Source organism: Eublepharis macularius, chromosome 11 (assembly GCF_028583425.1).
Source record: "Eublepharis macularius isolate TG4126 chromosome 11, MPM_Emac_v1.0, whole genome shotgun sequence".
In the NCBI taxonomy this organism is placed as follows: Eukaryota; Metazoa; Chordata; class Lepidosauria; order Squamata; family Eublepharidae; genus Eublepharis; species Eublepharis macularius.
The window spans coordinates 95,809,504-95,836,573 of NC_072800.1; the positions used below are offsets into that span (position 1 = coordinate 95,809,504).

The window sequence follows — 27,070 nt, forward strand, 5'->3', positions numbered from 1 at the left end:
AACTGCTGTATGGCTGCGGAAACCTGAGTTGGGTCTGGGGAACTGGGTTGGGTCTGGGTCTGGGGAAACCAGACCCAGCTCTTTAAAAACCTGCACGTCTAGCTTGCTCTTTAGCACAAATTCTGTTCCCATTGCAGAGTGGCGTTCCTCCTCATAGTCAGTAGATGGCAGTAGTGCTTCATACTTGGCAGGCACAGGTGGCTCTCCAGACAAAGGGGAGTTTGACTGAAAACCCCACCGTGAATGGCCCGTTCCCTGAGACACCTCCCTGGGATCTGGAGCGGAGCCTGCAGAATCAGCCAGTGATCAGGCCAAGAACGCAGCACTCCCTGTGCACCTGCCAGGGCATCTTTGTCGTGTACAGGAGACCGCCTGAGATTAGGATGAGTCTGAATGCTGCCTCGTACATGGCCTGTGCTCACGCTTTCCCCTCTTGGATTTCTCCCATGGCTGAGTGGAAAATTGCCGAAGCACAAATCCTTGGGGCCAGAAGTTGCTTGAGAAGCTAGAGGACTGGCAAGCATGGCAGAAAGAGCATTTGTGGGGCCCTCTGAAGCCCTCCTGCGACCATTGAAGGCCCTCAGAAACGGCAGGGAGCCGGTGCACGGAGCGAATGGCAACATTCCCGTTACACTGGGGGGCAGCCCTGAGGGAGCTGCTGTACCTGCACAGCTTTGAGCTGAAGGCACGGAGGCAGCAAAAGGAGAGGCCGCTCCCATCATTGCACTGGGGGGGGGGGGGGCGCGCTACCTCTGCTGATGAAGAAGCCAGAGCTAATCCAGAGCACAGCTGCATGCTGGCTCCCACTTTGGCCTTGAGGGGGCGGCTGGAAAGGCTTGCCAGCATGTAGGGGATGCAGTGGCCTGCCGGTGGCAGTTTGCCTGTTTACTTCATTGTTGCTGCTGGTAGGCACCCCAGGAACATGAGCAGCACGCCTGCCAGTTTGGTGTAGTGGTCAAGAGCACGGGACTCTAATCTGGAGAGCCGGGTTTGATTCCCCACTCCTCTGCTTGCAGCCAGCTGGGTGACCTTGGTTCAGTCACAGCTCTCTCAGAGCTCTCTCAGCCCCACTCACCTCACAGGGTGTTTGTGGTTGTGAGAATAATAATGACATACTTTGTAAACCACTCGGAGTGGGCATTAAGTTGTCCTGAAAGGCGGTGTATAAATCGAATGTTGTGATGATGATGATGATGATGATGATGATGATGATGATGATGATGATGATGCTTCAGGTGGGTGTGACCCTGTCACTCCCAGAAGTAATGCCATCGCGCCAGCTGCAGGTGTGCTGCCTCACTTCACTGGGGGCAGATTTGGGGCCCCTACAGGGCATGGGGGCACTCTGGCAGCCAGGACAAGGATGTCACTTCTGGATGTGATGACACGGTGTCAGTGCTGGGAGCACACCTGTAGGTCCTGCCCCCACCCCCACCCCGCCCGCCACCAGGAGGGCACAGGGACCCGGCAACCCTATTAGCACAAGGGACGCCCGACAAGGCAGAACTGGAGCCTCGGCTGCTGCTGCTGCTGGGGAGAGCTGGGGGGGGGGACCACCAGGTGATGACAGCCCAGTTGTCACAGGCCCGGGTCTGTGGTGATGACGGCTCAGCCTGGCACTGTTCTGAAGCAGTGTGGTGCAAAGAATCCGCCTGTGACGAGGCCTTGGCCTGCTTTCTGTTGGTCGCTGCAGCTAGAACCTTGGCAATAGATTTCAATGATTTTCCAACTGCCTTCAGCAAAGCGAACTGGGAAACAAATCTCTCATGGTCTCCCCATTTTCTTTGCTTTTGTTTAGAGGCCTGCAGGACTTTTTTGAGGCCTACAAGACAGAGGTGGCTAAGCAAAGCGGGCAGTGCCATGGAACAGGGAAGGCCCGTCCCTGCCGGTCCCCTTGAGGATCACCTGAATGAGCATCAGCCCTGTCTTGGAGCGAGTGGAGCTGCCAACCTAGAGAAGGGTGACTCCCCCCCAGTGAAGGAGAAGGACTTGAAGATGGACCGCCATGTCGTGCTATGAGACCAGAAGCCATTTCTGCTGAGTCAGGTTGCACCAAAAGGTGCATCATCTACAAGGCCATGGGACTCCATCGCTGAGCACAGGCGTGGCTGCCTCAGTGCTATTTGCTCAGATTAAGTTAGCAATGGTATCAAATCTACAGAGGCGTGCAAACAGCTGCTGGAAGCAACAGGAAATGAGGGGGGGGGAAAGGGCTGAAATTATAGGGAAGATGGGTGAGGGCAGGTAGGTTAACATGCTTGCTCAGAGCTCTTGGGCAGCGGCACAGTTCCCTGCTGAGGCAGTTAGGTGCTCTTCGGACAGTGTCAGAGGAGAGCTGTTGGGAGGGGGCGGTCAGGGGGAAAGGCTCGTGGCGTTCTTGTGCATCACAGGTGGTGAGTGGCCGGTGGAAACAAGTCGCCTTCTGCCTCTGATCAACCCTTTTGTGAGGCAGTCCGTTTGCCCCAGCAGCAGGAAGGACACAGCCTGCCCACAGAACCCTCGCGACTCACCTCTGCCCCTCCAAAGAGCCGCTGGAAGTGATTCTCAGGGCCCCCAGTTCCCAGGCACTGTAGGCAGCAGAAGGGGCAGGCAGGAAAGTAAAGATTCCTGTGTTAGAAGCGTTTTCTTTCAGAGTGTACAGATACTTCCATTCAGCAGCCCAGTTTTCAGAGTACGGCTGGCCTGTTAATGGAAGGTAAAAAAAAAATCAATCGGTGCAGAGGCAACAGCCCATCTGATGGCAACTAAGATCTCGGCTAAGTCCAGGTGGAGAACCTCTCCTTGCTGTATGAGAACTTCCATGCCGGGTGTGTGGCAAGGGTCTACCTAATCTGGAAGCCACAGGTTCTTTACCCTCCCCCCCAACTCTAGAAGGTCAAAAGCAGCTGTTTGCACATGAAGGCAAGTAACCTCTCCTATTGTTTGTGTGAAGAAATGCCACACACCCCAGAATTACAGAACATTGTGATTTGGTCTGCACTACAGGGTGGTGGTGAGGAAGCAATGAACATCTCTCAGGGCTAGTTGATACACCAGAGCAAAGCAGCCCGGGCATGATACCAAATAGGGAGGAGTAGCAAACACCCAAGAAGACAGAATTAAAATTCAGCAAGACCTGAATACTCTGGAGAAGTGGGCAGCTGTGAATAGGATGCAATTCAACAAAGACAAGTGCACAGTATTACATCTGGGCCACAAAAATGGGAAGCACAAATACTGGCTGGGCGATACACTTCTGGGCAGCAGTATATGTGAAAGGGATCTTGGGGTAAGAGTGGACTGTAAACTGAATATGAGCAGTCAGTGTGATGCGGTGACAAAAAAGGCTAACTCAGTCTTGGGTTGTATCAAAGGGGCCATCACATCGAAATCGCAGGAGGTCACAGCCCCTTTCTATACTGCCTTGGTCAGGTCGCACCTGGAGTATTGTGCGCAGTTCTGGAGGCCTCGCTTCAAAAAGGATGTGGTCAAAACCGAGAGGGTGCAGAGGAGAGCGACGAGGATGATCAGGGGTCTGGAGACTGAGCCCTACGAGGAAAGGCTGAGGGCCTTGGGAATGTTTAGTTTGGAGAAGAGGAGGTTGAGGGGGGACATGATTGCTCTCTTTAAATACTTGAAAGGCTGTCATTTGGAGGAGGGCAAAGAGCTGTTCCAGTTGGCAGCAGAGGGTAGGACGCGAAGCAATGGGCTTAAATTACATGCACAAAGGTACCGGCTGGATATTAGGAAGAACTTTTTCACAGTCAGAGTAGTTCAAAAGTGGAATCAGCTGCCTAGGGAGGTGGTGAGCTCCCCCTCACTCGCAGTTTTCCAGAAGAGGCTGGATGAATATTTGTCAGGGATGCTTTAGGCTGATTCTGCACTGGGCAGGGGGTTGGACTAGATGGTCTCTGTGTGGCCCCGTCCAGCTCTTATGATTCTGTGATTCTATGACTCGTGACAGGCACAGAGAAATTTGGTGCCTCGCAAAGGCAAATGACGCAAGCTGCAGAGAACAGCCACACCCCAGCTGAAGAGTCCCACCATGGAATACACTATTTAAATGATGGAAGGATAGAGAGTCTCCCTTCCCTTTGACCAGGAAGAGAAGGATGACCCACAAGGGGAGATTATACATTCTCTGACCCAAGAGGAAGAAGCAGTGAGATGTGCTTCTTTTAGATGGGCAGCCGGTCTGCAGTAGAACAACAGGATTTGAGTCCTGTGGCACCTCAGAGACCAACAAGATTTTCAGAGTGTGAGCATTCGCGAGTCAGAGCTCCCTTCTTGTTGTTTCCGAGGTGCCCCTGGACTCAAACCCTGCTGAGTTGCTCTTGGACATTTTGTCTCAAGCCATTCAGGACTCAGCCTTTAGCTCGGAACTCCGTCTTGATCGCATGTCCAGGGACAATGGGAGAAGTCCCAGAATTTACAACTTAGATCATGGACCTTCTCTGAGATCTTCTACCTCTGCGAAGAAAGTGCCTTCTCTTATTTTAACATCTATTAAGGCCAAGGTTAGAACAGGTGTAGAGCGAATTGTGTTTTTTTCACTTTTCTTTAATCTTTGCTTAGTTCTGCTGAATAGACCCTTTCACTCAACACTTTGCAGATACAATCTCACAGCCATACTCCTTGGACTCTACAGAGGGTCAGATGTAGGGGTGTGCTCTGGAAAAAAATCCGGAATAACTCTAAACCTGATGCAGAAAGCTGCTTCGGGTTTGGGTATTTAAACTGCTTCGGTATGCTCCGTAAATATTCTGAGCCCACCAAAGATCAAAGCAGGCTTTTTCACCGGGTGGGAGGGGGGGGAAGAGGGAGTTCCCTCTTCCCTCCTCCCACTGGATGAAAAAGCCTGCCTTGAGTTTTGGAAGCTCAAAGCAGCCCTGAAAACAGCAGCTTTGAGCTTTTAAAACTCCCAGGCTGGTTTTTTTCATTCAATGGGAGGGAAGAGGGAACTCCCTCTTCCCCCCTCCCATCCGGTGAAAAAGATGTCGGGAGCTTTGAACGCAGCAGCAGCACTTTTCTCGCATTTTCTCGCATTTGCAAAGGGCAAGGGAAGTGCTGCTGCTGCTGCCGCTGCTCTACACAAAGCTTTCTGAAGTGTTCCGAAATGCTTTAGAAAGCTTTGCTTCGGGCTGCCCTAATCGGCTCAGCAATGCTGGGGCCGATTTGGGAACCCCCGAATCTATACAAATCTGGTCCTATTCGGGTTAATAACCCGAATAGGAAATCCGAAGCGCACACCCCTAGTCAGATGGTGCCAGACTGCCAACTTGTCCAGCTGCTCCGGATACTTTTCCATTTATTCCCTCTGAGGATGTTGACAGTACCTTTGAAGGTCTGGGGCCTACCACCTGCTTGGATGGCCCTGGCTCTTCCTGGCTACTTACCTCTGGGGTGGGCAGGCTTGCTGCCAGACTGTGTCTGAGAGGTGGTTAATGCCTTTTTGAGAGGGAGGATGGTTGCCCAAGCCTGGAAACATTCTGCAATGCACCCACTACTAAAGATGTCTAAGCTGGACTCAGGAGGGCTCAATAACTTTTTTTTTTTACTTTTAAACTTTTTATTAAAATTTACAAACAACAACAACAACATTCAACAGTTACAGAGTGTGATATTGAGCTTGAAAGACACAAATTCAAATTTCTGGATTAATGATGTTATAATGAGGTAATTTAGTAACTAGAAAGTCATTCCTAGAGAGAAAGTCCAAAAAAGGGTACCATTTCTCATAGAAACGTACAGATTTAAGAGGATCTGCCGATGTTTGAATTCTTTCTGTAATTTTCTCCATGCTAAGTTGCTCCCAGACCTTGAGGTACCATGTATCCAAATTTGGAGGAAAGTGGGATTTCCATCTTGACGCTACGGCATTCTTAGCTGCTGCTGTCAACAGCGAAGATATTCGATCTCTATGCAAGCACTGTGTATGTTGCCCTTTCCATATATCCAGAAATATCAATTCTGGTCTTAGGGGCACTTTATAGGACGTAATGAAGAAAATTTGATGTAAGACTGATTGCCAAAATGCTTCCACAAACTTGCACTTCCACCAACAATGCGAATATGAACCTTGCTCACCACATTTCTTCCAGCAAGCTGGGGTCCTATTTGGATCAATCTTCTCCAGTTTTTGTGGGGTAAGATACCATCTTTGAATGATTTTGAAAGATTGCAACCTTATATTTATCTCGTTCGAATTAATTGTCTTGAATAACCACACTTTCTCCCAATCTGTATTTGTTAGATCAACTTCACAATCTTGTTGCCATCTATTTTGAAGTTTTGTATTTGGTGTGCTATTAATACATACAAGAATATTATATATCCTTGAAAGTAAACCTTTATGAACATAATTTGAAGAACCTAAAATCATTTCAATTTCTGGTTTCGGGCTATTCATTATATCCTTAATTCTTAAACCATTCAGCAAGTAATTTAATTTAAAGTAATAAAACCAGGGTATTTCCTGTCCTATTTTATGTTCAATATCAATTTTTTCCATTATGCCATTTTTTGTTGTGATATCTAACAATCTCAAGTTTTTTACACATTCCCATTCTTTCAGAGTAGAGATACTAAACTGAGTAGGAAATCGTTTCTGGGATGTGACAGTTGAATACCTGGATATTTTAGGTAGCAATTTGATTTTGTATCTATCTTTTCCTTAATGTTTTAAATGCAATTCTAGGTCATTTGTATTGCCAAAGAAACTGGTCAAAAAGCTTCTGCCATTGTCTTAAAATTTTTGAGGGAATAAAAATTGGAATTGTTCTAAATAAAAAGATCAATTTAGGGAGAATAAATGATTTTATCAAATTATATCTTTCATACCACGACAATTGTAATCTGTTCCATTTATGAAATGTAGTTTTAATTTCTTTTATTTTCTGCAGGTGGTTAGTTTGAAGAAGTTGCGACAAATTAAGGGTGAGTGTTATACCTAAATAAGGTAAGTTCTGGACCCACTGAAATTTATGTTTTTTGTATTGTTTTCAATATGTTATCCGCTAAGTATACGGGTAATAGGTTAGATTTAGCTTGATTAATTTGTAGTCCTGAGACCTGGCCAAATTTTGCAAGTTCCTCATGTATAGATTTTAAAGATATTTCTGGACGTGTGATATATAACAGAATATCATCTGCAAATAAACTTAACTTAAAGCTCTTATTATTAAGTTCTATACCATGAATATGGGCATTCCCCCTTATTGCTTCTGCTAGTGGTTCTATAGCGACCGCAAATAGGATCTGGGATAGGGGGCAGCCCTGGCTTGTGCCTCTTTGAAGTGAAATAAAATCTGAAGATCTATCGTTGATTTTAATTTTGGCTCTTGGATTTGCATATATTGCTTTTATAGCCTGTTTAAAGTTGTCGAAGGCTTTCATTCCCGGAGAACGATGGTTGTTGTGGATTTTCCAGGCTGTATAGCCATGGTCTTGGCATTGTAGTTCCTGACGTTTTGCCAGCAGCTGTGGCTGGCATCTTCAGAGGTGTAGCACCAAAAGACAGAGATCTCTCAGTGTCACACTGTGGGAAAGATGGTTGTTGTGGGTTTTCCGGGCTGTATTGCCGTGGTCTTGGCATTGTAGTTCCTGACGTTTCGCCAGCAGCTGTGGCTGGCATCTTCAGAGGTGTAGCACCAAAGGACAGAGATCTCTCAGTGTCACTTGCAGTGTCTTTTGGTGCTACACCTCTGAAGATGCCAGCCACAGCTGCTGGCGAAACGTCAGGAACTACAATGCCAAGACCACGGCAATACAGCCTGGAAAACCCACAACAACCATCGTTCTCCGGCCATGAAAGCCTTCGACAATACATGTGGGAAAGATGTTGGCAGGTCATTTATATCTACTCAGGAGGGGTGGGGTTGGGCTGAGTCATCCTGTAAGAGTTTCCCAGGGTGTGGAATGCTAATGGAGGGAGGCTTCACTGTATCTGTATGCAAAAGAACCTCCTCAGGATACAGTTTTTTGTGATCTTGCTAAGTCAAGAACTTTTTTTTCTCAGTCTCCAATCAAGGAAGACTACTATGATATCCTGTGGTCCCTTCTGCTTGTCTGGATTAGAAGGGCCAACTCTCTAAGCTTTTGATATCATTGAAGCTGCATCAGACTCCAGCTGAAGTAATTCTTTTAGCCAAGTAGCTAGAAAAATAGGGAGATCTACTTCGGCTGTTAAAGCTTCATCCATCCCTCTGAGCTTCAAATTATGGCTACGTACTTGGAGTTCCAGATTTACAATTCTAGTTTGCATTCGTTCATTTTCTGCATGTAGCATATGGATTTCTTGCGTTGCAGTATTATGATCTAAGGCTTGATCTGTTTTGCGTGCAACATTATCCATAGCTATTTTTAACTCTGTAAGTTGCTCAGTTAAAGGTTTCATTAGAGTAGAAATTCAGTCAGAAATACTTAGTTCCAGCTCTTTTAGTAATATTTTAAGTGCTGGATCAGTTGAAAGGGCGCTCTGGGCACTAGCGGCATTTCCCGCGGCTGCCATGTTTGTTTCTGCCTCCGTCATCCCCCTTGTCTCAGCCTCCCTCTGTGATGCCACGAAATACCCCTGCAAGCACTTTAATGATTTCTGGTTTTGCTTCCTGTTCTGTTGCTCCTGTTTGCCCTTCATGCCAGGTATTTTGGAACACGATGGGAGTTAATCGGAAGGCTTTGTGGTGGGGTTGAGACGGAGCTGACTCATTAGGCGTCCATCTCTCCCGCCAGCGACGCCACGCCCCCCGGCTCAATAACTATTGTCCTGCCTCAAGTGTTCCATGCTTGAACAAGGTGAGGGATGTAAGCAGTGTCCCACAAGGATCAGTTTTGGGGGTGGTGCTATTTAATTTGTTCATAAATGATTTGGAACTGGGAGTTAACAGTGCAGTGGCCAAGTTTGCAGCTGACACAAAATTATTCAGGATGGAGAAAACCAAGGCTGACTGTGGCAAGTTCCAGGAGGTTCTCCACAAATTGGGTGGGTGGGCGACTACGTAAGGTGATGCACACTGCAACAAAAAAACCCGTCTTCAGGTATATGCCAATAGGGCCTGAACTTCCCAAGACTGGGAGCGAAAGAGACCCGGGGGTGGGGAGCGTTGCGGTGGAGAGCTCAGTGACAACGTCAATCCAGTGTGCTGCAGCCTAACCCTAACCCTGTTGGGCACAAATAGGAAAGGGGCTGAAAATAAAATGGCCAATATTATAATACCCCTGTATAGATCTATGGTGCGGCCTCATCTGGAATACTGTGCGCAGTTTTATTCACCGTATCTCCGAAAGGACATTGCAGAGCTGGAAGAAGTACAGAAGAGGGCAACCAAGGTGATCAGGGGGTTGGAACCTCTTTCCTGTGGGGAAAGGCTGAAGCATCTGGGCACAGAGCAGGGGTTACTGGGGAGGTGAGGGTGAGAGGTAGCTGTGAATTCCCTGCATTGTTCAGGGAGAGGAGGTTTCAGAAGGAGGTGTGGAGGGACTGCTGCCCAGCTCCTTGGCCTTTGGCTCAGGGGGTGCCACAGGGCTCCATCTTGTCACCTGTGATTTTCAAGATCTGCATGAAACTGCTGGGTGAGGTCATCTGGAGATGAGCTGTCACCAAAATGCAGATGATGCTCAGCTTTATCTTGTGCTTCCAGCCAATCCCAGGGAGGCAGTAGGAACCCTGAACTGGTAAGGGCACTGCTGTTAACAGCTGTATGGCCAGAATCTAGCAGTTACTGTACAGGTTCATGGCATCAGGAGGAGGGCGCCATCTGCTGCCAGCCCATCAGAGCAGGAGTGGCTGCTACTCTCCAGGGACAGTGCCTCTAAGGCACAGCCAGCCTCTTATTGCAACCGCAATGCACAAGGACCCCCCGCCCCCATCCCAGAGCCTGGCCAAGACCAGTCATGACTGCATTCACAGCAGCCATTCTTAGTATCTGCAACTCTTGGAAACTGCATCTAGTAGCAGGTGCAGTTATTTGCCAGAGCTACGGGATGGTAGGGAGGGGGTGCTCTGAGTCGACCAACTTCACCTCCCCAGAAGTGATGGGTTGGGGATGCTGTTGGAAGGTGAGTGGGGTTTGAGGACCACACAGGTGCTGGCCCAGAGATGGCAGGTACTTCCCTGGAAGAGATTGGGCCTGCATGCTTGTGTCTCTTGGCCAGCACCTCCTGCCCATGCAAACAGCCATGGGAGTGGCAACTGAGAAGGAACCGCTGGAGACGGCTGAGGCTTGGCAGGATGCTGTTGCTCAGGGGCAGCTGTAGTGGGAGCAGGTGTTTGAGGTGCTGCAGGCTGTTTGTGAGCTGCAGGGGGAGGTGTTGGCCTCCGGGCCTGGCCTGCAGCAGGAGTGGCTGGCCAAAGTTGCTATGGACTGAGCATGTGCAGCCTAGTGGGAGGGGGTAGTGGTGCTCTGGTTGCCACTACTTTTGCCCTGTTGCAGGGATATCCCCAGCCTCCTACTGCTGGGACATACCACGTGGACATCCTCACTTGTGCACTGGGGATGAACTGTTTCTAGCTGGAGTTAATGGTGAGCACCCCAGACTTATTCTGTCTTAGGACAGGGGTGCTCTAGACCATGGCTGGTGATTTGTATTAATTGCATGTTAACACTTGGGGCTGGTGAGTTGGGTGTCTGGCTCTTTATGGGGTTACTTCCTTGGTATGGAAGAGTGCCCAGGCCATGGTACTGCTCTCTGCCCACAAACATTCACCATGTGGATGATAGCAATGCAATGGCATGGCAGACAGATGCAACTTGGTGTCTGGCTGTGGCCATTCTCTCACTCATGGCTATGGGATCCTCTAGCAAAGGCGCCACGGTTGCGGGGGACCCCAGTGCTCTCTCTGTGCTCCTGGCCCCATTGATACTGGATCAGGGCCTTCAGCAGCACCTGTGGAAGGTCCTTTGGATTTCAGCCACCAGTGCTGCAATTCTACTGGTGTTTTCACTCTGAGGCCCCCATCAGTCTTAGGAACTGGGGGGCTGGAAGTAAAAGTAAATGAAATAAATAAAATTATATATCTATCTTTGTCCTAATCACATAAGGGTCCTGCAGTACTGGACATTTTATTTTCAATCCTTTTTCTAATAATCCCTAACATGGAATTTGCCTTTTTCACACTGCTGCACATGGAATCGATGTTTTCCTTGAGTCACAACTATAAACTCCCTTTGCCAGGCAATCATTATTGTATCCGTATGGTTGCTTACAGCTCCTTTTTAGTTAATCGCTGCCAGTTCAGGTCCCACCAATGCATACGTACACATTTAGGAATTTTTGCCCCAACCTGACGTACTTTGACCCTCCTTTGCTCTATTGTTATCTGTTTGGCTGCCCAGGAGAGACCTTTGCAGAGCTGTTTAGAGTCCACGTGAGCATCATTTAGTGTGGTCCACAACTTCAGCTGCCTTACTGCTGATATCATGACTGGTGATGGCTTTTGAATAAATTGAATAGCATCAGACCAAATATAGAGGCACTTTTGCTAAACAGGCAGAATTACCAGTTTCCTGATATCCCCAGAGTTCTATGTTGACATGGCTGGCTTGCAGCGTCTGATCGTTCCAGGTCACCGTCAGCTCCCCACCAGTCCCAGGAGTGCCATAGTATTGCCACTGAGTTTCATTCACCAGGGTGCTTTTTTCCGAAGGTGCAACTTTGCTGTGATGATCTGCATTACCAAACAAAGATGCTGTCATGAATGATACTCCTAAAGGCATGCAAAAGAGCCATTTTCTGCAGACAGGCACGTAGGGAGGGAGCTCTGGTCTCTTCGAAAGCTGAGCTCCCTGCACCTCCCTAATGACAAGCAGGAACTTTTCCTTTATGTGCAGATGGGACCACCTCCCTCCTCCCTCACCTGTGTAAGGAGACCAATGGGTACTACTGTTCGGCAGTATGGTGTGCCCCAAATTATTCCTCCTGTCCATTTTTGTTTTCCTTCTTTCACTGTCTTGGGGGAAACCAAAGTGGGAACAAGGGTAATTCCATTTGTGTGTGTGTGTGTGTGTGTGTTATATGCTATCAAGTCGCCTCTGACCTATGGCGACCCTATGAATGAAAGACCTCCAAAGCGTCCTATCATTAACAGCTTTGCTCAGATCTTGCAAACTGGAGAACGTGGCTTCTTTTTTTGAATCTAGCCATCTTGCTTTGAGTCTTCCTCTTTTTAGAGCGCTCTGTCTCTTGAAGAAGGAGACAGAGCAGCCAAGCAAATAGGAAGTGTGCTTGTTATTCTTCTGCAGAGGACTGCATGTGAAAAAAGTAATGGAAATTAATAAGTCACCTGAGAACCAAACACTTGAATGAGGATATGTTTGCCCGCCATCACGAGAAATCTCCAGGCTAATCATGCCTGTTTGGTAGAGCAAAGGAGAGATGCAGTGAGCACGTCCATCTTCAGCGACATAGCCACTGGTTACAATTTCCTGCACAAACCTGTCAAGATTAAACACAAAGCCTGCTATGGCTAACAGAAATAAGGGGTAAAGATCCAGCTGGTAACTGCTTCCACCTGCCCATCACCAAGGGAGCTCAAGTTCAAATCCAACTACCTCAACCACGAACTCCCTTGCTAGCCTGCAATAGTCAGTTATCTGGTGAATCTTCTTGTCTCTTAGCTTTCTGTTTGTGAAGGGGAATGAGAAAGGCTGCCTGACACACCAACGAGTAGGATTTTCTGGACAGCACACGAGAGTAAGTAGAAATCAACAAGAAGCTCTTCTGGCATCTGAACACTGAATGGGTTGAGAGCTTGTGCCGCATAGACCCTGAGAGCTTATGCTACAATCAGTCTGTCAGTCTTTTAGGGGCCACAATAAATATTTGGCAAATTCTCAGAAGCTCATTCGTTTGGGACCTGGATACCTGAAGGATCACGTCTTCCGTTCGAACTCCCTGGGGCAACCTACTGTGATCATGGCTGCTTGTTTGGGATCCTATTATGCAATCAGGTGAGATGAACCTCCACCAACCTATGGGCTTTCTCTGTGATTGCCCCATTTTTGTGGAATAGTCTTCTAGGACATGTGAGAAAGGGTTCCACTTGGTTACCATTTTGGAAGTTGTGCAAGGGATTTTTAGTACAAGTAGCTAGATTTTAAAGAGCTAGAGCCAGTTTGGTGTAGTAGTTAAGAGCGCGGGACTCTGATCTGGAGAACCGGGTTTGATTCCCCACTCTTCCACTTGAAGCCAGCTGGGTGACCTTGGGTCAGTCACAGCTCTCTCAGAGCTCTCTCAGCCTCACCTACCTCACAGGGTGTTTGTTGTGGGGATAATAATGACATACTTTGTAAACCACTCTGAGTGGGTGTTAAGTCATCCTGAAGGACGGTATATAAATCAAATCTTCTTCTTCTTCTTCTTCTTAAAGGAGAGTTCTTCCTCTATTTATATTGTTTGTGATTTTTGTCTGTTTTTTCAATAAATTTTAAGCTGCCTTAAATTTATGTGGAAAATGGCCAGATTAAAATAATTTAAATGAAATACAGTTCTTTGCTTATCACAGGATCCTGTCGGAAATGGGGGCTGTGGGGCTATTTCTATGTTACAGTGATTGTTTGTATATGCTACACAAGAAATGGAGTACTTTTCAATATTTTTATAAATGATCTAGACAAGGGTGTGAAGGGATTTCTCATTAAATTTTCAAATGACACCAAACTGGGGGGAGTAGCAAACACCTTTGAAGACAGGAATAGAATTCAATGAGATCTGAACACACTGGGAAAGTGGGCAGATTTGAATAAGATGCAATTTAACATGGATAAGTGCTGAGTTCTCCACCTGGGTAGCAAAAATGCAAAGCGTGTATACTGGATGAGGGATACACTTCTGCACTGGAGTGTGTGTGAACAAGATCTTGGGGTATGGGAGAATGGGAAGCTAAATATGAGCAGTCAGTGTGATGCAGCAGCAAAAAAGGCAAAAGCAGTCTTGGGGTATATTGACAAAAACATAACACTGAAGTCACAGGATGTCATTGCCGCACTACATTGGTCAGGCCCCACCTGCAGCATTGTGTGCAGTTCTAGAGGTCTCCCTTCAAAAAGGATGTCGACGAATTGGGACAGGTGCAGAGGAGAGCAACCAGGATGATCCAGGGGCCTGGAGACCGAGCCCTGCCAGGAAAGACTGAGGGGCCTGGGAATGTTCAGTTTGGAGAAAAGGAGACACCGAGGGGAGACATGATTGCTCTCTTGAAGTATTTAAAAGGCTGTCAGAGGAGGGAAGAGAGCTGTTGCTGTTGGCAACAGAGGATGGGTCTTGCAAAAATGGGTTTAAACTACAGGAGGGAAGGTACTGGCTGGATGTTAGGAAAAACTTATTCATATTGAGAGTAATCCAGCAGCTTGGGGACGTGGTGGCTTCCCCCTCATTGGCAGTCTTCAAGAAGCAGCTGGTCAAATACCTGTCGGGGATGTTTTAGGCTGTTCCTGCATAAGGAAGGGGGTTAGACTAGATAGTCTGTAAGGCCCCTTCCAACTCTAGGATTCTGTCATTCTACCTAGAAGGAAGAGCTCACTGGGAAATAATCATTGAGAGCTAAACTACATGAGATGAATTACATGAGGACGCTCAAGTGAAGGGAGACGCAATGTTAGCCGGGAAGCGTAGTTTGAATTCCACCTCTCTCTAGCCAGCAAAGATTGCTCTTCAGAGGGTTTGTTAATAATGGACGGAGCTGATACAGAGCTGAAACAATGGCCATTTCCAGATGGCTTACCTGCCTCCGGAACGTCACGCCATCTTGCGGGGAAAACGTGAAATATCGCGTTTTCCCTGCAAGATGGCGCGATGTTCCGGAGGCAGGTAAGCCATCTGGAAATGGCCAATGTTGAAATAAACCGTAAGCAATTTGCCGGAGCACAGTAGTATAGTTTACAATCCCCATCCTTTCAATCTTTGAGCCATTTCCTTACAGCAAAGCCTGATAACCTGATATGTAAACCCTCCTGAATAATTTGGTTTTGCCCAGTTGGCAGAAATTCCGGAGGGTGGGAGCTTTCCAGACTTCAGGCAGGCCACTCCATCAGGTGGGGCCCATTAAAGAGAATGCATGTTTACACTCCTGTAGGGTTTCCTTAAAACTTCAATGAAGTGTGAATAGGACTGTAGTTTAAAAATCTAATACTAATTTGCTCACAAATAAATCCAATACATTTACATAGCATTACTTTCCAAAGAAGTGAGTATAGCATTGCCAGCTATTTCAGAAATCTTCAACGTCTCCCAACAGCATGCAGTAAGACTGAGTGAAGAGTTTCTCCGCACAAACAGGAAACGGATTGCAGACTTAGCAGTCCATAACCATAGTCTGGAAACTGCACTGGGCACGGGGTTGGACTAGATGGTCTATATGGCCCCTTCCAACTCTATGCTTCTATGAAACGGAACCCCAAGAAGTGCTGTCCCAGACTCCTGATCCATGAGTCAGCTAAATAGCTGGATTTATGCCAATCCAGCACAATTCAGCAATGCCAGATCACACTGGAGAATCCTGGATCGGATCTGGGGATCCAGACCCTGACGGGCCAAATTACTTGGCTGCAGAGGCCACTGAAGCCGAAGTGGAGCAGTGAGTGAGGGGCGAGTGGGTGGCCTGAAGTGGAGACAAGCTCCATGCTGCGTTAGAAGAGTGGCGCAAAGCTGGCAGGCAGGAGAGCTGGCGAGCAGGAGGGGAGTGGCCGAGACTGGCGGGGAATGGGAGGCAGCATGCAGAACGACTCCCTGGACATGTACTCCATGGAGCCATGTGAGGTTTTTCAACTCACCTGCACTTTATATCAGAAGAGCTGTCAAAGGTCACATTTAAAATGGTAAAATCTTTTCCTCCCAGGAGAGTTCCTGAATAAGGAGAGATATTCAAGCAGAACGCCCAATAATCAGGGCAGCAGATTCCCAAGGACTCACATGTTGCTCGACACGAACAGTTGGTAAGAGATCTCCCACACTGATTTGAGCAAGAACGTTGGGCTCCTGTATGAAAATTGAAATTATTATTTAAATAATTATATACATTTTAATATCAAACCATATACAAACATGGTTTGCAATGTATCTTAAAATGATAAGACACTATACAGAAATCAAAAATAAAAGACTAGTAAGATAAATGCACATCCAAGACACAGCAAAAAGCAATAAAAATAGTATCCAAGTTAAAAGCAGAGTGGCAGGGTTAATAGAAACATTCTGGAGGGCATAAAATGGACCCAAAATCCCGTAAGTCTAGTTTGAAAAGCCTATAAAAGGACAATTAAAAGTTTCAAGTGGGACAGTATTCAGACAAGAAGGTAAAAGATGTAAAATTGTTTAAAGGCTGAACAATAAGGGAGACTGCAATCAAGAAATCAGAAGGGGACTTGGAAGGGTAGCCATGAAAGAGCTAGAAAACATCCTTAGGATAACAATATAACACTGAGGACCTAGATCAAGGCAATACATACTATATTCCCCATTATTGTGTATGGATATAAAAAATAGACAAAGAAGAAAGTTAACAGGAAGAAAACTTATTCATTCACAATGTGGTGATGGAGAAGAGCTTTAGGGATACCATGAACGTAAGAGGATTCTAGATCAAACCAAGCCTGAGTTCTCCCTAGAAACTAAAATGACTCAACTGAGACTATTGTACTTTGGTCACCTCATGACAAGGCAAGGCAAGGCAAGGCACTTCACGTCACGTCAAGGCCAGGCCAGGCCAGGCCAGGCAAGGCAAGCCAAGCCAAGCCAAGCCAAGCCAAGCCAAGCCAAGCCAAGCCAAGGCAAGACAACTCAAGGCCAGGCAAGGCAGATCAGAAAAGTTGGAGGTGATTTGATGACATATAACATACACAAACATACAAAATAAGTATTTGCCTAGTGCTTAAAAGATTGCCAATTTGGTGCTAGGTGAACTTCTGTGGGAAGGGCTTCACCATGTCTGGAGCACATATATTGAAACTTTGCTGTTATGCACACCGTGCAAGGCCACTGCTGAACAGGGCCAGTGCGTCCACGGAGGCAGTTCCGGCAATCGCCTTGAGCACAGAGGCACCGGAGGGGGTGCTGGGGGCAGGGGCGTGCGCTGTGTAGCAACTGAGCGGGAGGGCTGGGAGGACGTATGCATGCCAAGCGTTCCCCCTTATCTCCTGCCTGTTGCCTCACAAACTGGAACGGAACGGAGGAAAAGTGATACGTTTCTTTTGGGGTGCTGGAGGGGGATGGGATGGAATAATGACCGAAGAAAGCAAAGGGGAAGGGAAAGGAGAAAGCGGGGAGGACCTGGAGAAACAGCTGCGCCTCAGGGCGTGCGCTTTGAAGGAGCTGCTGAAGACGCAAATCCTTCTTCCAGGCACGCGCCTCCCCTCCCCCCCCCTCACGCGAGGGTGCCCCGGGAGAGAGCAGCAGCAGCCCACCCTGGAACGGTCTTTGGATGCCCTCGTGTCCAGCAGGCGCGTGCCTGGAAGAAGGATTTGCGTCTTCTGCAGCTCCTTCAAAGCGCACGCCCTGAGGCGCAGCTGTTTCTCCAGGTCCTTCCCGCTTTCTCCTTTCCCTTCCCCTTTGCTTTCTTCGGTCATTATTCCATCCCATCCCCCTCCAGCACCCCAAAAGAAACGTATCACTTTTCCTCCGCTCCGTTCCGGTTTGTGAGGCAACAGGCAGGAGATAAGGGGGGAAATGCTTCGGGGCTCCACCCCCCCCCCACATAAACACGCACGTTCAGAGAGGGCAGTGAGCAGCGGCAGAGGGGGGAAGGCATCTCCTACGTTTCCCAAGAAAACTTGCGCGACCCTCATCTCATTTGGTCTGGCTCTAAGTTGCCCCGTACTGCTGCTGCTGCTGCCGCCAGCACACAGCTGTGGGCCAGGCACGGCAGGGGGCCAGGGCAGTGTGGGGCAACTGAGCAGTCTGGGTGTGCGTGCGTGCATGCACGCACACGTGCACGGGGGCAGCAACAGCCCTGAAGCTGCCTCCAGCCTCAAGCACCAGAAACTTTGGCACCGGCCCTGCTGATGAAGATCACATCTGGCAGGTGGGTATATATAAACACAACACAATATATAAACAAAATATTAACACAACAAAACCTGATTAACTCTTGCCACAATGCACAAGGATGATCATATTTGGGGGGGAGGGGGGAGTCCCCCTTCTCCCTGAGATTGGTATATTTCCTTGAATTGATTCCAAGTTGAATGTTTCTAGGAAGTTGTTTTCTGTTGCATTTGCTATGATGATGTGTTGAAACGTATCACTGTCCCAACTGGTGCAATGTCCTCCACCTCTGATTATGTCCCCGGCTGCTCCACCCTCACACTTGCTTTTCCAAGAAAGCATTCTGTAACCCTTACGCCCTATTTTGAAGAAGAACCACCCAGTCTTTGAAGTGCTTCTCTATTGCAAGAAATACACCCACCCACGCACACTCCTGGACGTGGTTTTACTTCTGCGTGCCCAGATGATGGCTGAGAACAGGAGTGTCGTTTGCTGGGCTCTGACTGGTAGACCAGCAGCACGAAGACAGAGGCTTGCCCATTGTCTTTCAGGCAACTCTGGTTTGCCAGACTGGCATTGGGAAGCCATGTCAGTGAATGGTTTCTACAAAGACTAGTTTAACATGCACCGTGAGGACGGTTCAGAAACTTCAGTGGGTACAGATGAGTACAAGTTAGCACAAACATATGACATCTCTTGTAAAACAACTATGAAGGGTGTTTTCTAAGTATTGGCCTTGACCCCTGAAATCCCAAACGGTTCAGGTGTTCCTTTTGTAGGAACCTCCTCAAAATGTCAGAGTCACTAGTGAGGCCCTACTTTAAATTCAATCTTATGTGACTTCCATAGAAATATTTTAATAAAAGATTCATTTTTAATTCTGAATATAGACAAAAATGTAGATTGAAAAATCTAAATTATAAGGCCATGTACAGACTACCAAAAAAGGACCATATGTTTTTCTACAGACATGTGATACCCTTCTCCCAAGTTTGCAAATAAATAAATAAATACAATGTAAAATACAAATACACAATACACAGAATTATGATAGGGTTTTTTTAAAAAAAAAATCCTCTAAATGAAGAATGCTGACAAATATCCCAAAAGCTCTGAGATCACAGTTGGCACTATGGGGTTCCCTAGCAACCAAGACAATAGAATCTGGGCCTAGGCAACCCCCATCTGGTTGAAACTTTGAAGGAAGCACCAGAGAAATGGTGAGGGGGATGGGGAAATGAAAAACAGAGTGGAGAGAGGACAAAGCTGTTAAGAGAGCATGGGCAAAGTGGAGGGTGAGATTCCTCTCCTCTATGAGTTTTGCATGTCTCCATGTTGTAAATATATACATTCCATCAGAAGCTGGCTTTTCTTGGTGGTCAACTCCAATCTGGAGCATTAGAATGTCATACTATGAGCTGTTCCCTTTTAATGGTACCCCAGAGGCAGAGTAGGGCAAATTTGCCTTTTGTACTTTTCATAACTGTTTGTTATTTGTTTAAAATATTTTCATCTCACCTTCCTCTCCTAAGAGTGCTCAAACTGGTTTACAAATAGAAAACACCCAGCAACTTCTGAATATGCTCAAGCAATTTTAAAATATGTATTGTCGAAGGCTTTCACGGCCGGAGAATGATGGTTGTTGTGGATTTTCCGGGCTGTATAGCCGTGGTCGTGGCATTGTAGTTCCTGACGTTTCGCCAGCAGCTGTGATTGGCATCTTCAGAGGAATAGCACCAAAAGACAGAGTGCTATACCTCTGAAGATGCCAGCCACAGCTGCTGGCGAAACGTCAGGAACTACAATGCCAAGACCATGGCTATACAGCCTGGAAAATCTACAACAACCAATTTTAAAATATAATAGAACAACAACTGATGAAGAGAACAAATACCAAGCCCAACCTAGGGTTGCCAAACCCAGTGGGAGACCTGCGAGGGGGGCAGGGACATGGAGAGATGGCTGGGAATTTAATCCAGACTTGACATCAACACCTCTTTAGGAATTGCTAGAAACTTTGTGGCAGAAATCATAGGATTTTTGGCGATTCCAAGGAAGGGCTGACATCACTTCTAAAAACTCTGTGGTTTTACTATAGATTTTCCAGTGATTCCTAGAGAGGAACAATGTCTAGTTTTTTCCAGATTTGACATTGCACCATTGGCCTGATGGCCATTATAAACATTTTTCTCCCACAACTGCCTTGAGTAATGGTGGGAAAGAGGCAGGGGGATTCCCACACACACACACACTTGGGAACTGACAATCCTTGTTCAACCACTTAACAATATTAAGCTTCCTACAAAAAATTATTTCTTCCACCTGTGGAGGGTTGCCAGGTGCCCACTGATTTGCTCCTCTGAGGCAAGCCACCTGGTGATCGTCTGCCACCATCAGACAGCCAGGAAAAATGGATGTGTGCACCTCCATGCCCTGCTGTGATATAACTTCCAGATTGTGGTGTTTGGGGCTGATGGTTAAGGAACTGGCCCTGGTGTGAAGCACAGATGCACTTCTCCTCCCCGCCCTCTGCAATTTCTTGGATCACCTCTGGCCCTCTATTTAAAAATTGGGATGACATTTGCTATTTTCCATTCACCTGACACAGACACTGATTTTAGCAACAAGTTAGATATACTTGTTAGATCAACCATTACACATTTGAGTTCTTTAAGAACCCTTGTGTGTATGTCATCTGGACCAGCAGGCTATTTATTGGCTTACAGTTTGCCTAGTAGTCCTAGAACTTCACCTCACGTCACCTCAAATTGACTCAGTTCTTCAGACAGCCTTGCCAAAAACTGGTGCTGTGTTATGGATGTATCCTCCACATTTTCCACAGTGATAACAGATGAAAAGAAGTAATTCAATTTCTCTACTATCTCCTCTTGTTCCTTAAGCAGTCCTTTGTCATCCAATACTAACAACAACGACAACATCCGATTTATATACCACCCTTCAGGACAGCTTAATGCCCACTCAGAGCGGTTTACAAAGTATGTCATTATTATCCCCACAACAAAACACCCTGTGAGGTGGGTGGGGCTGAGAGAGCTCTGAGAGAGCTGTGACTGACCCAAGGTCACCCAGCTGGCTTCAAGCGGAGGAGTGGGGAATCAAACCTGGCTCTCCAGATCAGAGTCCTGCCGCTCTTAACCACTACGCCAAACTGGCTCTCCAAACCGGCTCACCAAAAGGCCCAACTGCCTCCCTAGCTAGTTTCCCCTCTCCTGATACATTTGCTTTTATTGTCGATGTTTTCAGCAATCTGCTCCTCAAAAGTCTCCTCTCCTCACTTTATTGACAATTTACATTTGTTTTGCCAAAGCGTGTATTCCTTTCCGTTTACTTTGATCACAGAAACCTCCCACTTTTTAAAATAAGCCTCTTTGCCTTTTTCTGGCATCCCTGGCTTGAGTTATTGAGCACAAGGGTACCCTTTTAGATTTGCTGGCATATTTCCTGATGATCTTTGCCTTAGGAACAATCTTTACTTCTTGTCTAATATACTATCAAGGGGCTTAATAAGGGAAGCATGACCTCGTCAGCTTACCTAGATCTCTCGGGGGCTTTTACTACCACGATGATCTGGTATCCTTCTGGACCACTGGCACGGACTGGAAGTGGAAAGCCCTGAAGTGTGTTGCATCTGTTCCTACTCTGTGGGATGGTTCGAATAGGCAGCCTGTTCGGTGTGGGAATTATTTTACAATGTTTTCCAGTGTGCATCTTGTCTTCCATGCTTTTAAAGTTCTATAGGAAACCACAGGACATAGTTATTTGGAGATGGAGCATGCTGCCATCATTAAATTACTAACATCCAACTTTTCTGCTGTATATGGGTGCGGCAGAGAGTCATGCATGGAGGATTCTGAGGCTGCCAATAGGCTGGACAAAGCTGCATATTCTGACACTCAAGATGATGAGGAGTGGGAGCCTGAATGCCTGGAGAAGCTCATTCTTGACAGGGTCATGCTTCTCCTTAAGGAACATGGTCACAGAGGGAATGGGCATGGATCCGGTACTGCTTCTGGAGGCCTTGCTTTGGCAAATATGTCAGCTGCACCTCTTTTGGGAGATAAGCAGCTTGGAACCTGTCTTGCATATGCTGGGCCACCTCTCTGCTGAATGGTCTGCTGAACACTGCATGTTTTAGAACTCGAAGCTGTGGCCACGTTGCTTACTCCTGGAGCTGAATATCGACATCACATAGCACCTTGTCTTGCTCATCAGAACTGGTTGCTGTGCTTCAGTTTTGTCTTTTGAAAAGCAAGTGGCCTGCTTCCTGGATACTATGAAGGGTGCTTTCTCTCATAATCATACGGTCAGTTGGAGTTCAGCCAGTTAAGAGATTTCATTTCAGGTGCAACTACCACCTGCAGTCAGATATAAAGCTGCTTATAGGGCAGTGCTTCTGTTATGCACTCCCTGACCTCCCAAAGCTGCCAAGCCAGCTCCACAGTAGCCGTCTTGTGGACACTGAACACCTCTGCTTGGCCGACCCTTCTGAGACCTCTTGGCAGCCTGTTCCTTTAGCTTACAGTTCTGCTTTAATTTTAATTATATGTCTGCAAGGTATTTTGGTTCATTCACTGTAAGCGGCTGTTAGTGCCTTGGTTGGAAACACAGACTTTGATTATATTACAATTATAAGTTATTAAAGCACCTTTCACTACTTTACGCTTTCTTGGAAGGAAAGCGGTCTTCCCTCTGTCTGCGTGGCTGGACCTGTGCATAGCCGGATTCAGAGTCAGTGGAGCTTGAAACCGCCCTCTGGTGAGACATATGCTACATGTACAGAGCAGGGGGAAGCTGAGGTTGTGCTGGTACAAGCCTCTACAGCACCTGGAGCGGAGCTGGGCTGGGCTCAGCTATGCCACTCGCCAAACTGCCATGACTAAGCCTTTGTTTTCCTTCGACCTAACCCTGCCCAAGCTCCTCTCATGCTGGGAGTTTAACCCCTGAAGGAACAGGGCGGTGGCTGCCTGGAACTCTCAGCACTCCAAGGGAATGCTCTTCTGAGAAGAAGTCCCCTCGCCTCCTTTACCAGCAACACTTTTGCCCAATTACAGACTCAAAAATAACTTAGAAGGAACATTCATGTGAGTCAGGAATAAACTCTGTACAATACAAAAGGTAAATCTTGCTAAGCTAAACTGGATTTGTTAGGATAGAATAGTACAACATGCTAGTGCAATACCCTAAAAGAAGCCAGTTTCTTTCATTGCAGCCAGCAACACTTGCTTAGTGATGGACTGAAAGATGAACTCATGTTGGATTTTGACCTGCCAGAGAAACAGGTGATGACAACTGTGACTGTGTCTTTTTCAGACACCCAATATGGCCATGCCGACTCATGATTTAGTAAGCTTGAGGCTGGGATATTATAATATGCTGTACATGGAGTTGCCCTTGAATCATAGATTCATAGGGTCGGAAGGGACCTTCAGGATCATCTAGTCCACTGCTGGCACCAGGGTTTCTGGCACCCGTGGCCACCCCCCTGTGCGTGCGCACGCAGTGCGCATGCACCCCCAGACTGCGTGCTGATGTCACCACATGATGACATCATCACTCAGCAAAGCCAGGCCCATTGGCCGACAGGTGGCTGGGGCAGTGCCACCCGCCTGCTGTGCCTGGCCTGCAGTGGCTGTGCCCGGCTGGGGGCGTGTGGCAATGGCAGTGACGTGGGGCTGGCCGGCTGCAGCAGTTGCAGGCCAGTCATGCAGCAGTTGTGGGCCAGCCATGCAGCAGTTGCGGGCCAGCATGCCTCCACCCCAGCACCCCCTCCGGCACCCCCTCCGGCCCCGCGGCGCCCACAGCACCAGCCTCACCGCCTCAATGGTGGCAACAGCCCTGATCTAATCCAGCCCCCTGCGTAATGCAGGAAATTTACAACTACCCCCCCACACACACACATCCAGTGCCCCCTGCTCCATGCCCAGAAGATGGCAAAACACCATCAGGATCCCTAGCCAAACTGGCCTGGGGAAAATTGCTTCCCATCCTGACCCCAAAGTGGCAATTGGCATTACCCTGGGCATGTAAGAAGGGGCCACAGGAACTAAGCACTGATGTAGCCCTTCCTGCCTGAAGAGTATTTGGAGGTTCCAGCTGATGCAAAATGCAGCTGCCTGCTTGTTACCAGGCTCTAGTGGTCAAGACTATGGGTTGGATACCATCGAAAACATCCATGCATGGGAAAAGCATCCATGCATGTGTTGTCAGAATTTGTTAGTGGGTCGGAACCAGGCCTTTTTGGCTCATGTTAGAAACAGAGAACCAACTATATTTTGGGGGAAAGAAATCTTCCATTAGCTCTCCCTCCCTCCCTGCAAAATAAAGTTGCATTTCCTGACAAGATTTCACCCTCTGTGATAGAGAACAGATAAGGCCATAAAAGTTGTTAGTTGTTTGGGACCTTTTGAAGGGTCCTCTGGCCTTTCACATATAAATCACCAAAGGAGGGACCAGAACAAACAACAAACAGCTTATCTTCAGGAAGGACAAGACATCTCAAACCTTTAGCTAGTGAGGTGTGAACATTCCGTTGTAATTTACAATGTAGTCAAATACATATCAAAGATGCAGTCTATCATATAGGCAGAGGATGTGTAGACGTATGTTTACATGAAAGACCCTCAACGGAACTGTCTTTCAAGAACAAAGACAATGTAATTGATTAGGATGTTAATGAAGCAAGTCTTTGATAACTCCTTATAAAAGAGGGACAAACCAAGCACTCGGTACCCTTCGCTTGCCAACACGCAGAAGCTAGCTCAAGCTTTGCTTCTGTGCAACAGAGGGGTCCCAGAGCTCTGGAATGGGGGGGAAGGCTCTTTTTGTAGTTATCTTATAGTATTGTTGTGCCTTGCATGCTAACTTGTGTTCTGTATCTATCTCTATAGCGCTTTAGTGGTCAGTGGGCTGGGCCCAGGTCTGGTGACTTGCCCAACTGGTTTTTTTTGCCTTTATAAATAAAAACTTCCAGTCTTGCTTAAGACCTTCTTGCTGCTGGCACATTATTCTTAGCAGAGACATCAGTTTAGTACTAGGGAAAGATCAAGTGAGGTTGCACTCTTTACATGCCTATGGTAAGAGGCAAGCCCAAGCAGCAAACCGACGGCAACTAGTAGACTGGTCCCTGGTTGCAGAACGACAATTTCTCCAACAGCATGGAAGTGCAACTTCCCCACTTCACTCTGCAGCCTGAAATAACCCCTCAAACTGCTCCTGGGTGTGTGTGGGGGGGGGGGAGGACCCACAGCAGCAAGACTGCTTCACGAGGGGAAACTAATTGAACCCCCCCCCCCTCCTTTCATGCACAGATATTTTTTTAAACAGGATTCAACCTCATGCTAGTGCTCACTTGTAACACTCTTCATAACCTCCCAGGGCCCCGCATACTTGAAGAGTTTAACTTATTTAATACTGACTGTATTTGTGCTCTGGTTGTTACATGCACTGGGTCGTGACTTTTCAGGAGAAATATTCTAATAAAATAAAGATATGAAAACGTTTTCAGGCTGCTTTGATTTTATCCAGTCTCGGGTGTCATGGGATCCTGTCCCCTCTGCTGCTGGCCGGGTTCTTTGTTTTTTAGGAATGTCTGCCATTAAATCTCTTTCTCATCTGTTTTGCATGGTGCCCACTTCTCCTGTCTGACACAGCAAGTGCCAATTTGAGCCCATTCAGCAGATAGGGAGAGGCAACACGTGCCTTTCTTCTTTACAACTTGGCTTTCTGAGGCTGATAGCAAACAGTCCCTAAAGGCTTTTCAACAGGGGCTGATTTACTGTCCTGTCCAGCTCGTGCATGACCTTGATGCCTTAGGCTCTCGCCACAGACCTCCTGCAGACCCTGGCCTCAGGGCAAAGTGCTCAGACACAGGCCCACAACCAAGCCTCGAGAGCAGACATTCAATTTACTGCAGCATCCTTGCTGGCTTGCAAGCACCTATGCTGGAGAGACTTGAGAATGATGTCAAAGACTAAACTATTTGCTTCCATGTGAAGGGTTCTTCAGTTCAAACAATGAAGTTCCTAAACAGAAGCATCACAGATGTGCTTCTAGCCAGCCTTCCTTTCATTCAGTGTACCATGAACAGGAGCTGAGTAGCTTTGGGATCTACATACATATTCAAAGTATTCTTTTTGCATTTTATCCATCTGAGTTGTCAAATGGATACCTCCCCTTTTAGATCAGCCACAGGACATGTCCCTTCATGGAGTGCTATCTAAAATTAAACCCACCTGCTTTCAGTAGGAAAACGCTGCAGAAAATCATGAAGAAGAAATTGATGCAAGAAAGCTTCATTTTTTGTTCAGAAGTTTGTGGATTTGTGTGTTTTCGTCAAGTTGTTTTCCTGAAAGGCAAGGATCTGCAGAAGTGCCTCTAGAAGAAGAGATCCTTGGACTACTAGAGCAAAGGTTCTTTTGAAAATGCTGACAACAACTCCAGATCATATTCTTTTGCAATGTCAGGCACGCCTCTCTCTAACCGAGATCACAGCAGACCTGTATAGAGCTGATGCAATCACGTTTCATACTTGGGCTGCTGCTGGTGGCAAAGTGTTTGCTTCTTGAAAGAGGACTTTGTCTTGGGGTGGGGGTGGGGGGTGGAATCCTTAATGCTTCCTGTAGGCACTGGAGAATTATTGCCTCATTTTATTTTATGTGAACTACAACTAACATACCAAGGCAGAATGATTATTAAAACAAAATGAAATAGTGGAAGGAAGTAGCAGGGACTGTTTGCCACTTAGTTGTGCATTCTAATCAGATGCCACCGTTAAAGCTGGTAGAGGGTTATACAGAATCTTATACTAGTCAAGTCGAACGGTACCATGGGGTCGTCTAGTGCAGGCTCCTGCTGAGTCTAGGGCATCCCTAGTTACAGCACCCCTGACAAGCTGGCTGGGCAGTCACAAAGCTGAAGGTTGTTCCCAGTTCCTTGTTCCTGGAGAATGGAGCTTTTGGCTATTATACGAACTCCAGGGAAAGGCCTTATGTGTGGGAGCAAAAGTTTACCCTGCTCACAAATCACGCTCCCCTATGCTGGCTACACAACACTAATAGCAGTCATGGCAAATTGCTGAGGTAGAGCTTCATGCTCC

At 47.2% G+C, this 27,070-nt stretch overlaps 1 protein-coding gene across 2 annotated transcripts in view; it reads right to left on the reverse strand.

Moving 5' to 3' along the window:
- Positions 1–26,387, reverse strand: part of SUSD2 (sushi domain containing 2) — a 52,783-nt gene extending 26,396 nt beyond the window's left edge. Inside the window, exons 1-5 of one of the 2 annotated variants that reach the window (XM_054991123.1) lie at positions 26,208–26,387; positions 15,747–15,951; positions 12,260–12,411; positions 11,477–11,644; positions 2,511–2,682 (exon numbers count right to left, since the gene is read on the reverse strand). In XM_054991123.1, the coding sequence (XP_054847098.1) occupies positions 2,511–2,682; positions 11,477–11,644; positions 12,260–12,411; positions 15,747–15,951; positions 26,208–26,271 (761 nt within the window). In that variant the 5' untranslated portion in view covers positions 26,272–26,387. Of the gene's footprint in view, positions 1–2,510; positions 2,683–11,476; positions 11,645–12,259; positions 12,412–15,746; positions 15,952–21,508; positions 21,701–26,207 lie in introns of those variants that run through there. The other variant, XM_054991124.1, reaches the window with a different exon arrangement.
- Between the last annotated feature and the right edge of the window lie 683 nt (positions 26,388–27,070).